The 14383-nt window shown below is 43.9% G+C and overlaps 1 protein-coding gene across 8 annotated transcripts in view; it reads right to left on the bottom strand.

Moving 5' to 3' along the window:
• Positions 1–14383, bottom strand: part of LOC310702766 (uncharacterized protein) — a 286289-nt gene that overhangs the window by 180669 nt on the left and 91237 nt on the right. For 2 of the 8 annotated variants that reach the window (XM_083494881.1, XM_083494880.1), the window contains exon 1: positions 7827–7932. The exons of the other annotated variants lie outside the window; for them this stretch is intronic. In XM_083494881.1, coding sequence (XP_083351007.1) covers positions 7827–7884 — 58 coding nt within the window. In that variant the 5' untranslated portion in view covers positions 7885–7932. Of the gene's footprint in view, positions 1–7826; positions 7933–14383 lie in introns of those variants that run through there. 8 annotated transcript variants of the gene reach the window in all.

Genomic DNA, 14383 nt, shown 5'->3' with positions numbered 1-14383 from the left:
TACATCTTAATGAATGGTCCTTGTTCACTTGTCTTGAGAAGCCTTGGTCCCAGAGGCAGTGCCCAAACAAACAATGTGATCTGTGATTAAAAACTTGCGAAAACAGGAGCTGCATTACCATGAGGCAAGGCTGGATGGCCATATGTCAGGGTTTCTTTGGGTTCTTTTTTAAATTTTCATTTTTTAATTTATACTTTCCAAGTGTATACATTTCACTTATTTTATAATCCTTTTGACATTTTAAAACTAAAATTATTTTTAATATCTTCCGCATATCCAAATTATCTAAATTTGTTCATTTATTTCATCTTCTTTAAATATATACCCAGTGCTTTTTTTTCTGGGGGTACACAGGCGTATGCATACACTTAACCATTTTGTGAATCTAAGTTTGGCCTCATTGAGGGGCAGTATTTCAATATGAGCAGGAAAATGAAAGTACCCCTAAACATATTTTTTTTTAGAAAAAAAGCACTCCTTATACTCTTATAAAACTGCAGGCTTTTACAGTAATCCTGCCAATGCTTTTATCTCTTTATAATTTATCCGTAAATATTCAGTAAACCATTTCCATACTTTTATATATATATAAAATATTATCTTGATTTCTTATTCTTCCGGGATTCTTTAGTTGTGATTCCTGCTTTGCAGGGGGTTGGACTAGATGACCATTGAGATCCCTTCCATCTCTATAATTCTATGATTCCAAAGTGAGTTGTCCATCTTAGGCAGCAGGCACCGGGTACCATGACAGGCAATTGCAGAGGAGAAAGGAAGTCCTGGCTGTTTTCTGAGCAAATCTCAGCAAAATAACCAAGAGCTTCCATTCCTTGCAATGAGGTTTTTGCAGGATTTCCCAAGGAATTGTGTCATTTGGCAGCTTACCTACCTCACAAGAGTTTAGTTCTTATCTCCATCATGGGCTTCCTAGGCGGTCTGGAGTACATCCTAAAAGAAGATGCATAAGAGCAATTGTGTCTCAGAACTATACAGTGGTACCTCGGGTTACAAACACCTCGGATTACAAACACTTCAGGTTACAGACTCCGCTAACCTGGAAGTAGTGCCTTGGGTTAAGAATTTTGCCCCAGGATGCGCTGGTGGCAACAGCAGAAGGCCCCATTAGCTAACGTGGTACCTCAGGTTAAGAACGGTTTCAGGTTAAGAACGGACCTCCGGAACGAATTATGTTCGTAACCAGAGGTACCACTGTACACTGATGATTCCAGAGGTTTGCAAAATGAAACATGGCTATTTGGATATCATGTGGCAGAACCCATGCATAAAGGATGCTTAATGGCAATATGGGCCATTCGACTGAAAAACTCTGATACGCAGAAAAGGGTTTGTCATTGGTTTTTCAGCTCTCCAGGGTATCTGATAGATGAGGGTTGCCCAGGTGCCTCTTTTCCCCAGCTTGGGCTGGCAGCAGCCATGGCTTGCAGATCCCAAGCTGCTCAAGTCCAAGCCACCCAAACCCAAGCCCAAGCCAAAATAAACCCCCAAAAGCCAATAAACAAAAACACCTGGACATTTCCTTTAAAATATAAATTCTCCCCCAGGGGTGGTCATGTTGCCCCCCCCCCAAAGAGGACATGTGGCAACCCTATGTTGTATGAACATTAGGAACACCCTATACTGGCATTGTAGCTATCCAGAGAATAGAAGTGAGGAACCGTCAGGCTTCAGGAAATCTGAATCCTCTCCCTCATGGCAGGCTGCAAGTAATGGAAAGACAAGACACTCTTACCAAGGTCTTTTATTCAATATAGATGTAGAAATGCCATCTCCTTGATAATGGCGTTGCTCCGAGTAATCCCCTCCCCCCTTCCCTTCTCAGTCGTCAACAGCCTCAGCTCCCTCACGGTGTCTGCTTGGGGACAATTGCCTCTGGGTTCTCTGCTCTCCTACTTTCATTGCTGTGTGTTCTGGGAGAATGGGAGATCTGGAATGCTTTCCAGTGATAACAGGTCAGCCAGCTGTTCCTGCTCTGCTTCTCCCATTATTTCCCAGTTTTGCCCCTCTTCTATCTCTGAGCTGGGACCCTCTGCAAAACCACCGCTGTAACTCTATGATGTCCTCCTCTTCTTGAGAAGGTTCAGGAGAAGGTTGGATGTGGTTTCCACCATTCCTCCTCAGTCAAGTCCCTGACCAGAACCATAACTCATGCACTGTCTAGAAGGTTTCTCAAATCCAGATTGCTGTCTGCAAGACATTTTGGTGCCTAAGGTGAATCACAAAATGGCACCTCCCTCCCAGGAGCCGTATTTCACTTCACCGGAGCTCAGCTCTGGCACCTCTCAGGTGGGTGCCATTTCCACCTATTAGAACATATCTGATATCATTCTAATAGGGGGGAATAACACTAAACAGGTTAGTGTGGATGCAGACCCATCTGACATAGTGTACTTCGACTTTCAAGAAGCTTTCGTCAAACCACCTCACCAAGGACTCCGGAGTGGGAAGGATAAACACCCAATGCCTAAGCCAAGGTCTCCCTACATCTGAAAGTTGTGGCCAATTTTAACCCCATAACAGCTTGTCATGAGTCATTATTCCTCCCGGGGGTCGCCGGGGGTTGTAGGGTCTCCGTCTGGCCATCTCCTTTAGCACTAGCAAAGCCCAGGTTCTGCTTCCTTCAGTGAAAATTCAGAGAGTAGATCAGGAAATCAGGATTAAAAATAAACAGACATTCACACATAAGTCAGACCAACTCAATGGACACCACTTACTCCTACTGCAGGTTCCCTTTTTTTTAAAAAACAAGAATAATACTTTATTTAGAATTCAACAATAACAAAGTAAAAAACCGCAGTAGTTACTACATCAGTTCATTACAATTGACCAATTTTAACAATAAATAAATAGAAGTTGAAAAATGACAAAATATCACTTTTAACTTACTCAAGTTTTCATGTTTAACTTTTATCTCTTTATCTCTTTCTTAGCAGGTCATAGAGGAAAAGACCAAGGAAAGAGGTACCAAAAAAGAAAAAAAGAAGGAGGAGGGGGGGGGGAGGAAAAGAAAGAAGAAAACAAAACGAAATAAACACATTTGACTTCCGATTAGACTCATTGTATTATTATTTCGACTATTTTTTCACACACGGTTCCAAATTACTGTATTTCTTTCTTTGTTTTCCTCAGATATCAAAAGACATATTTGTTGTTTTACAAGCATCATTATATTTCTGCCAGGAGATATTTATTATTATAATACTTTTCCAGGTATGCTTTAACCAATTTCCCATTCTTTCTGTATTTTCTGTTTTTGGTAACCTCTAGTTCTCCCTGTCATCATGGCCATCTGTAAATATTCTGTCATTTCGACTTGCCACTTTTTTGTCACTTTTCCAATTTTTTTGCAATTAAGATTGTGGCTGCTACTGTTGTATACATAAAAAGTGCTCTAATTTCTTTTTTGATTTCTGGTGAGATTATTACCAGGAGAAAGGTTTCAGGTTTTGTCTTAAATGAAAACTTAAATAGGTTTTTTAATTCGTTGTAGATGTTATTCCAGAATTCTTTAATGGCTGTGCATTTCCACCACATGTGCATATATGACCCTATATCATCTTTACACCTCCAGCAAGTTGGTGATCTGTTTTTATACATCTTTGCGAGTTTTGCTGGAGTGTGGTTGCCATCTGTATTGCATTTTCATAATATTTTCTCTCAGATTATAGAATGCCGTAAATTTACTATCCTCCCTCCACAATTTCTCCCATTGATCCATTTAGATGTTATATCCTAGGTCTTGCGTCCATTTCACCATTGAACATTTCACTAATTCTTCTTTCTCCTCCCACTCTAATAGGAGGTTATAAATTCTTGAGATGTATTTTCCTTTATATTGTATTAATTCTTTATCAAATCTAGATGTTTCCTTTGTAAGACCTTCCTTTTTATCTAAGTTCAATCTTTCATTTATCTGAAAATATTGTGGCCAGTCTGTCAGGTGTCTTCTGATTTCTTCAAATTCTTTTAATTTGACGTTATCGTTAATTTCTTCTATTAATACTCTATATGTGGCCCAGTCTCCTTGCATATTTTTCTTTTTAACAGGCAGGGCTTCTGTTGGTGAAGTTCATAGGGGAATTTTTGGTTCTAATATTCCTTTATATTTTATCCAGATCTTGTATAACGATTTCCTTATAATATGATTTAAAAATCCCCTATGGACGCTCACCTTTTCATAAATGACGCTTGCCACCAGTATTGGTTGTCAAACCCTCCAGGTTTATTTTTTTTTTAAATAATGTTTTTTATTGCTTTCTTCCAGGTACAAATATATAGTCAGACAAATAACAGTAGCAACAGAACAGAACAGAAAAATAAAAAATAAAAATAAAAAAGAATTTCATCTTTCCAGAACGTTATTTTTCATAACCAACCGGACTTCCCCACATCTCCCTCACCCTGCATTCTTTAATAAAAATATCAGCAAATTATTACCTTGTTTCATGCGTTTTTGTACTTTCAAATAATTATACTTTAAGTTTAAGGTACTTATTATCAGATTACTTTTGTCCTAAAATAGGCATAAAAATTACTTTAAACTTTGGTCCTTTCATAATTATAACTTAGTTTCCCAAATCATCAAGTTTTGTTGCTGAAGCTAGACTTTCCAAACCATGCAAATTCTTAGCATTCATATAGCTTATAATGTTTTTGTAAATAGTCCTTAAATTTTTTCCTGTCCTCCTCCATTGTTTCTTCTCCCAGGTCTCGGATTCTGCCAGTCATTTCAGCCAGTTCCATATAGTCCATCAATTGCATCTGCCACTCTTCCAGCGTGGGTAAATCTTGTGTCTTCCAATGTTTGGCGATAAGGATTCTTGCTGCTGTAGTTGCATACATAAAAAAAGTTCTATCCTTCTTTAACACTTTCTGGCCAACAATGCCCAGAAGGAAGGCCTCTGGTTTCTTGGGAAAGGTATACTTAAATACCTTTTTTAGCTCATTATAAATCATTTCCCAGAAGGCCTTCACTTTCGGGCAAGTCCACCAGAGGTGAAAGAATGTCCCTTCAGCCTCCTTACATTTCCAACATTTATTATCAGACAGGTGATATATCTTTGCAAGCTTGACTGGGGTCATGTACCACCTATATATCATTTTCATAATATTTTCTTTCAAGGCATTACATGCCGTGAATTTCATACCGGTGGTCCATAACCTTTCCCAGTCCTCGAACATGATATTATACCCAATATCCTGCGCCCATTTTATCATGGCTGATTTAACTGTCTCATCCTGGGTATTCCATTTAAGCAGCAAGTTATACATTCTTGAAAGAACCTTGGTCTTTGGTTCAAGTAATTCTGTCTCTAACTTCGATTTTTCCACCTGGAAACCTATTTTTTTATCCATTTTAAAGACCTCTTGAATTTGAGCATAATGTAACCAGTCTTGCACCTTATTTTTTAATTTATCTAGGCTCTGCAACCTCCAATTATCTCCAATTTTTTCTATTATCTCCCAGTATTTTGGCCAACCAACCTCCATATTGAGTCTTTTTCGGGCCTTAGCCTCTATTGGTGATAACCACCTCGGGGTCTTGTTTTCTAACAAGTCCTTGTATTTAGTCCAGACAGTAAATAGAGCTTTTCTGACAATATGGTTTTTAAACATTTTGTGAACTTTTACCTTGTCATACCACAAGTATGCATGCCATCCAAAAGCATTGTTGAACCCTTCCAGATCTAGGACATCAGCGTTATCTAATAAAAACCAATCTTTCATCCAGCAGAAAGATGCAGCTTCATAATATAACCTTAAGTCCGGCAGGGCAAATCCCCCTCTTTCTTTTGCATCAGTTAATATTTTAAATTTTATCCTGGGCTTTTTGCCCTGCCAGACAAACTTCGAGATATCTTTCTGCCACTTTCCAAAACATTCCACTCTGTCCACGATCTGTAGGGTTTGAAACAAAAACAACATCTTTGGCAATACATTCATCTTTACAGCTGCAATTCGTCCCAACAAGGAAAGTTTTAATCTTGACCAAGTTTCCTTTTTGATTTCTGACCAACATTTTTCATAGTTATCTTTAAATAAGTTCAATTTTTTGCAGACAAATTGACCCCTAGGTATTTCACTTTTTTAACCACATTTAACTCTGTCTCCTTCTGAAACCCATCTATTTCTGAAGGTGTCAAATTTTTTCCCAAAACCTTGGTTTTTTGCTTATTCAACTTAAATCCCGCCACCCGACCAAACCAAACCCTCCAGGTTTAGCACGTCTGTGTCTCTTAGAGTAATCAAGTCTTTTATCCATACCAATCCAGCAGCAGCATGGTACAGTTCTAATTCTGGTAGGGCAAAACCTCCCCTCTCCCTTTGATCTAGAAGTATTTGATGTCTGATTCTTGGTTTTCTTCCATTCCATATAAATCTGGCTATGTCTTTCCTCCAACTTTTAAAGCATTTCATTCCTCCCAATATTGGAATGGTTTGGGACAGGAAAATTATTTTTGGTAGAATGTTCATTTTGACTACTGAGATCCTGCCCCATAGGGAGAGGTGAAGTTTAATTCCAAATTTCCATTTTTTTAATCTCATTCCAAGTTTTTGTGTAATTGACTTGATACAAATTAACACATTTTGTTGATATCCAAATTCCCAAGTATTTTACTTTGTTTTTAATCTCCAAGCCCGTGATTTTTTGTAAGTCCTTTATCTCCTCAGATCTCATATTTTTAACTAATAAATTAGGTTTTTGAAGTTTATTTTGAATCCTGCCAACCTTCCAAATTTGTTAATTGTTTCTAAAGCTGCTGGAATACTTTGTTGAGGATTCTCAGTTGCTATTATCAGGTCATCCGCAAATGCTCTGATTTTGTATGACTTTGCTCTTATCCTAACTCCTTTTATTTCTTCGGTTTTTTCTAAGAGTTTGTAATAGTGTTTCCAACACCAATATGAATAAAAGGGATGAAAGGGGACATCCTTGCAGGTTCCATTACTGCCACAGTGGCCCAATGTCTTTTCCATAGATACAGTTTGTAGTTGGGGGATATCAAGATCCTCGAAGTGCGTTACAGAATAATTGCCCTGTGTAAAAGAGAGGGAAATAAATTATTAACAGAAGGGGTTGCCAACTTTTCCCTAACTAGAACCCTGCGTATTTAATGGGATGACCAACTTTTATATGCTTCTGCTGCCTCTCAGCCTGCTAACTACTGGTTCATTGGCCAACATTAGCAAGGGTCAGATTCTACAAACACTCCAGCTGATTCCTGAACCTTGTAAGGGTGCTGACACTCAGCTGCATCCAGCCCGACAGATGGGGCATAAATAAAATTCTTATTCTTATTCTTATTCTTATTCTCTTATTCTTATTCTTATTCTTATTCTCTTATTCTTATTCTTATTCTTATTCTTATTATATTACTGCTCCTGGGATCTGATCTGAACAGCTCCCAAGCCTAAATTTACAGGTTGTTTATGGAAGGGGAGAAAAATTAGCAGATAAAGTACTCAAAGACCCACATAGTTGGCCTCTATTTCATCCTTCATCCCATTTTTCTGAAGGTTCCCCTTTGCTTTCAAAACCTGTCAGTTAGAATTACAGCTGTTTCAAGCCTCAGAAATAATTTCCCATTTGTGTCCTCCCCTGATATTCACAAGGGTTTCCCACCCACAAAATTACAAACTGGTGCAAAAATGTGGTGAACAGATCTCAATGCTGAAGTCAGAGAAACCAAAATAGATGGATTGGTCTGAGCTACAAAGCAGTTTCCCAGATTTCTGGCAGGGATTGAACCTGAGACCTTCTGCATGCACTACAGCCCCCACCCCCTGAGTTTGAGCTTCCCTCTTACCTGCAACAACGTGGAAGAGGATGAAGACCAGAGCAAGGCTCAGGAAAAGGAACCTCATGGCTGCAGTTTCCCCTGAGATCTTTGCCAAAGGGAAGGCACTCTAAGGCAGAAGGAAGTTGGATGAAGCAAGGAGGTTCTCTTTACTTAGAGTGTTGACGTGCCAAAAAGATGCTGAAACACACATTTGCGCGCCTGAGGGGGAAATGTTGCAAACAGGCATTTCCTGCAACTCTCAGCACCTGAACCCTCCAGGCTCCTTTTCTCTTAACTCATCCTAGGCAATTTATTTGTCTTGGACACCATCCCAAGATTTACCTGCAGGATAACCTTTTTCAAGTCAACAAGTCCCTGTGTGGAAAGGCACGTCATCTACTGTATCCCAGCAATAACAAGTCCTTCAGCAGAAACACACCACAACTCCTCCTTCACAGCAAAGCCACTTCCGGGCCTGCCGCAGCAGGTGGGGTTGCGGGCATCACGCCCTTCCCCACGTGAGCGGGGGCTGGTCTCAGCCCCCGCGAGAGCAGGGGGATCCCGTCCGGCCACGCCTCCCGGCCAGCCAATCGGCTGGCTGGAGGGGGCGTGGCTTGCCCTATTTAGGGCCGGAGCGGAGGGGGCTCGCCCTCTCTTCTCCAGCTAGCCCCACGTTTTTGATCGTTTTTGCCCCTTTGCTTTGCCTTGCCGCTTTGCCTTTGGCATTTTCCCGCCGCTTGGTCTTTCTTCCTGCTGTGCTTCAAGGGAGTATTTCGGCGATCAGCTGGCTGGCGGGACGGCATTTTTTCAATCAGCTGACTGGCGGGACTGCATTTTTCGCCTGGTTACCCAGGCGCCTTTCTGGTGTGTTTTGGACAAGACGTGAGTGCGCTACTGCGATCAGCTGACTGGCGGGATTGCAGCCATCACCCAGCCGGCTTCCCGTTTCTGCTACCGACAGCGCGCATGCACCCTTCCATCCCGCCTCCACATCACGCAGCTGGCTTCCCACACCCGCTGCCACAGGGTTGCCCAACCTTCGGGTTGCCCAGCCGCCAGCCTTCGCTAATTCATCGAGGATGCCCACCCCCTTACTTCTGCAGGACTGCGCTCCCGTCGGATCAGGTTTGCTAAGAGCGACGGGGGGGATTGCGCTGATCCTGGGGCGGGAGGCTTGGAGCGCCAGCGGGAAGAGGGTGGCAGTTTAGCTCATGGTTTCATCTCGTAATTTTAACTCAGACTGCCCTTTGCCAGCAATATTCCTTGGCGGGGGGGGGGTTAGAATCACTAGCCTCACGCAGCGCTCCCCCATTCAGTTGAGGTTTAAGTAATAGCGCTTGCCTTGCTTGGAGTTGCCTCATTTCCGTTCAACAGCAGTCGGCACCGTTGCCTAGCGACCAGCTTCTCCCGGTCGCCATTTTATTTGGACCACGTGACTTCCGTTGCGGCCGCCATCTTAGGTTAGGCAGTCACCCGTGGGAAAGCTTCCTTTGTTAGCCTTTAATAAATTGCTTACAGTGCCTATAATTTACCACATTTTTAAAACTTTTATAGGGACTTAATCAAAGGGCTTCGATAAAACAAATTGTCAGGCGATTACCTCGCAAGTGATCTTATCTCCCCGTTGTATTTAAATAAATTCTAATTTGATTCGGAAGTAAATTTAAAGGGAGATTTAAGGAGCAGTTTAGATCTGCAAGGTGCTGCATAAGGCAACTCAGCCTGCACTGCTTTCCTGCTTTATTACTTTATATTACCTCGCTGGTATTATTTTAAGTTGTTATATTTTACTTTGCTTTACTTTGATTGATCTTACTTTGATTTAATTTTCTTTGCTAATAATTATTTACTACTTTACTGCTGGACAAGTGATCTTGCCTCTCTGTCGCATTTAAGGTGTAATTTAAATTTGCAAAGTGCTGCATAAGGCAATTCAACCAGTACTGCTTTACCGCTTTATTACTTTGTATTACTTTGTTGATATTCTTTACCTCGCTTTATTTTACTTTGTTGCTGCTGCATTTCAATAAATCCGAATTTGGTTCTGAGGTAAATTTAAAGAGTGAATTGAGGAGGAATAGAAATAGCAGCCTAATTTATTTCATTTAGTTGGAACATTAAATTCATTTGGTTGACTAAGTGAGAGGGCAAATCTATTGCCGCCGGATTCTGATTGTATATCAATTTAATTTAATTGGTGATTAGATTTATTTGGTGGAGTTAAGTCTTTTGGTTATTTAATTTACCTCATTGCTTTTGGGGTTGTTTAGAGTCAGTATATATTATTTCTTGCCAAGTTAATTACTTAATTCCGTTTAAATTAATTGGAATTTGGTTCATTTGGCCAACTCATTCTAATTGGTGCTTGCTTTAAATATATTTCGTTAATCAGGAGCAAAGGCAGTTACTGCCCCCTCCCTACAGCACCCACCCCTTCTATCTAAAAACAGCCGTACGCATTCGATATATATATATAGTAATAATATTAATAATAATAACATTTAAAATAAACAAAACAAAAAGATAAGAATAAAATAAATAAATAAATAAAAATTAAGAATAATAATAATAATAAATAAAACTTGACAACAAGGGGGTTTGTGCACGGGCTGTCTGTAAGTACAGCCACGAGTGCGAAAAATGCCTTGGTAACCACCCTGCCACTGCCTGCATCAAAGGGAGGTAGCCCTTTCGGGGTGGGAGAGGCGCCTATAACCAGGGACCGAGAGGTGGCCACGGAGCGCCATTTGGACCCCAGGGTGGCAGGCAGTAATTTCAGTCTGGGCTTAGCCTGGTCCCCCATCAAGTTGTCCCCGCTAAGAAACCTCTTAGACCTTTACCCTAACAGGACGGCAGCACAATACCTATGGGAGGGCTTTAGTACTGGTTTCAGGATCCCAGTAGCCTTTCCCCCCAATTCAGGTGATCCTCCAAACCAAAAATCAGTGAGGGAGATGCCCGAGGTCGCCCAAAAGAAAATTAGTAAGGAAATTAAAGCAGGAAGGGTAGCCGGCCCCTTCCTAGTCCCTCCAATTGAAGGCCTCCATATATCCCCGTTAGGCATAGTCCCCAAAAAAGTGCCCGGTGAGTATCGCATGATCCACAACCTCTCCCACCCAAAGGGGGGGTCCGTCAACGATGCGATACCACAGGAACTCTGCACAGTTAGATATGCCACGTTTGACCAAGCGGTACAGCTCATACGCAAGTTCGGAAAGGAGGCGCTGCTGGCAAAATGTGACATTGAGTCGGCCTTTAGACTCCTGCCAGTTCATCCGGAAGATTTCCGGTGGCTTGGCTTCAAATTTGAGGGGGCGTATTTTGTAGAAAAGGCAATGCCCATGGGCTGCTCTGTGGCCTGCGCAGCCTTTGAGGCATTCAGCACCTTCCTAGACTGGGCGCTTCGCTTTAGAACCGGCGCCGAGGGCGTGTTGCACTACCTGGACGACTTTATCCTCGTGGCCAATAGCAGGCTTAAGTGCTCAGAGCTCCTTGAAGCCTTCATATCATTAGCAGGGGAACTGGGGGTTCCTCTAGCTGCCAACAAAACTGAGGGACCGGCTACGACAATGGTTTACTTAGGTATCGAGCTGGACACTGTCGCTCAGACCTCAAAACTTCCCAGGGAGAAACTCATCGTGCTTGGCGACCTGATTCGGCAGCTGCTCCCCCTAAGAAAAGTTACACTCAGGCAAATCCAGTCACTGTTAGGTCACTTAAATTTTGCTTGCCGCGTGGTTTCCCCTGGCCGCCCATTCTGCGGCCGCCTCGCGAAGTTGTCAGCAGGGCTGCGTTCCCCTCACCACAGGGTACAGCTATCCAAGGAAGTGAAATCTGACCTGGAAGTCTGGTTGAAGTTCTTGCAGAACTACAACGGCATTTCCCTGTGGCAGGACAACCTGTCGCTGCAGGTTGACTTCCAGGTCCATTCGGATGCTTCGGGCTCTCTGGGGTTTGGCATTTACTTTAGGGGCCAATGGTGTGCTCAGCACTGGCCCGCCGACTGGCAAGGGGGCCCCATTACCAGAGATTTAACCTTCCTGGAATTCTTTCCGATAGTAGTGGCAGTGCACCTGTGGCCGGAAACCTTTAGTAACCATAGGGTGTGCTTCCACACCGACAATCAGGCCGTGGTGGCAGTACTTTCGAGGCAGGTCGCACGGTCACCAAGGGTAGGCGTCCTCCTGCGTTCCTTCGTTCTCTGGTGTTTAGAGCTCAACATCCACTTCTCTGCAAAATTTGTGCCTGGTGTAAATAATGACATCACGGACGCCCTATCTCGCTTTCAGATGGACCGCTTCCGCTCGTTGGCACCGGATGCAGAGCTTCTGCCGCAGCCGTTCCCGGAACATCTGTGGAGTCTCGGGGACCAGAGGCATGGCAACCAGAGGCCTGGGAGCCAGAAGTGATTCAGGGAGTAATGGCCTCATTGGCACCTTCCACTTTGAGATCGTATAAGAAGGCTTGGTCAGATTTTTTAAAATTCCGCGACAAAACCCGAGCCATCAAGAGCAATGCCCCTCCCGTCAAGCCTGAGGTGCTATCTTACCTAGTTTACCTAAGACGCTTGGGCCGCGCCCCCAGAACCCTCAACCTTCAAGCCGCAGCAATTTCATTCTTTTGCAAGGCAGTATTTTCCACAGATCCTTGTGACGATTTTGTTATACGAAGGACGTTAGAGGGTTGGCGCAGGCTACAGCCCCCAAACTGCGATACGAGAAGGCCGATATCATTCGACATCCTTTCCCAAATCCATAAAAAATTGTGTGCAGTATGCTGGTCAAAGTACGAGGCGCGCCTATTTTCAGCGGCGTATTCCATTGCCTTTTTTGGAGCTCTACGCATGGGTGAGGTAGTTTATGAAGCGGGTTGGCACGGTTCCTCCCGGGGCTTGCTTTTAAGCGATGTTACCCTGTCACGGGAGGACTTGGTAATACAAATACGCAGCTCCAAAACAGACCAGTACGGGAGGGGGGCTCTGGTTCAGCTGATGGCCACTGGCAGGCCTGGCCAATGTCCAGTAAAAGACACGAGGCGCTTTTTATCCCTGAGGGTCAGCTCGGCAGGGCCTCTATTGATCCACACAGATGGTTTACCTTTGACGCGTCACCAGTTCACTCGGGTCATGCACTTAGCGCTAGCAGCATGCGGCATCCCCGCGGCAGATTTTGCAGCACACTCCTTCAGGATTGGAGCAGCCACCATGGCAATGCACCTGGGTCTTACAACAGAAAGGATTAGGGACTTAGGTCGCTGGAAGTCTGATGCGTACAAACGTTATTTGAGAAAGAATTTGTGATAGTGATTGACCATGGCCTTTTATCTCAATTTCCTACAGGTGACATGGGGGTGCGCGTCTGGATTATCGGGCACAGTATTGTGCATTGGGCCAGGGTCCGCGCCATTAATTCCAGTCTCGGGCCATGCCTGGGCTTTCCACCTGACATCACCATTTCCTGGGTCTCCCGGAGGGGAATGCGCTGGGCCGAGATGTTTCCGGCAGTTAAGGCCAGAGCAGCAGTGGAGGGCCCCCCAGACGCTTTACTTATACAATTAGGGGAAAACGACCTAGCCTACAGGAAGGCAGTTGATTTGCAGTGGCACATTTTTAGCGACTTCGAGGAGCTGAAGGCAGCTTACCCGAATGTCACAATTATTTGGCCCTCGCTGATGGAGAGGCGGGTTTGGAGAGATTGCAGGTGCCCGATAGCTATGAATAGGGCTAGGAAAGCCTTGGATCGGGCGGTGGTGCGTAGAGTGGCAGCCCTGGGGGGGTTGGTCATTAGCCACCCAGGCATTCGTTTCAACCTTGAGGCCCTCTACCGGTATGATGGCGTGCATCTTTCGGATGCTGGTAACGATGTTTGGCTGATGGATATTGCTAAGGGGATAAGGGAGTGGATTCAGGCATGAGAGTATTGGCGGCGAGCGGCTACTCGGTGGCGGTAGGCATTGGTAAGAAGGGGTTAAGAGGATGTGTGGGGGGAGGAACGCCATCACCTCCCCCCAGTGAACGAAGGGTGGTCCGTTAAAGGACTCCGGGAGGCGTGGCCCTGTCCGAAGCCTATGGAGGTGTGGGCCAAAGGCACGCCCCAGAGCGGTGACCCGGGGGAGCTCCTAGTCGACGTGCCTCGGCGGGAGACTCCCCCGATCAGTGTTAACCCTTCACCGTGTCTCCAGCAAATGGGCTGGAGCTGGATAGTCGTTAGGACCAATGCCTAAGCCAATGCCTCTCATTCCTGAATTCAATAAAGTTGTGGCCTAATTCGCCCAATTAACCTTAATTATGGTGTCTCGTGTGTTTATTTATCTTGGTGGGGGGCGGGAACTCGCCACGCAAGAGCTATTCCTGGTGGAGGAAGGAACTTCATCTGCTCCTTCCCAGAAAAATGACACTGCTTCCCCTGCTCCTCAACAACAGGATCAGGTCCCTCAGCTGAAGGGCATCACTACTGTTTTCACATGTATTGAATCACAGATCACATTATTCAGTTAGGCGCTGGGAAGAAGTCTTCTTAGAATCATGGAATGATAGAATTGCAGAGTTGGAAGGGACCCCAAGTCATCCACACCAAGCCCTGCAA

Source organism: Podarcis liolepis (genome assembly GCF_965112155.1).
Source record: "Podarcis liolepis genome assembly, chromosome: 3".
In the NCBI taxonomy this organism is placed as follows: domain Eukaryota; kingdom Metazoa; phylum Chordata; class Lepidosauria; order Squamata; family Lacertidae; genus Podarcis; species Podarcis liolepis.
The sequence above is the reverse complement of the archived record's forward strand: the minus strand, read 5'-3'. Positions and strand labels throughout refer to the sequence as shown.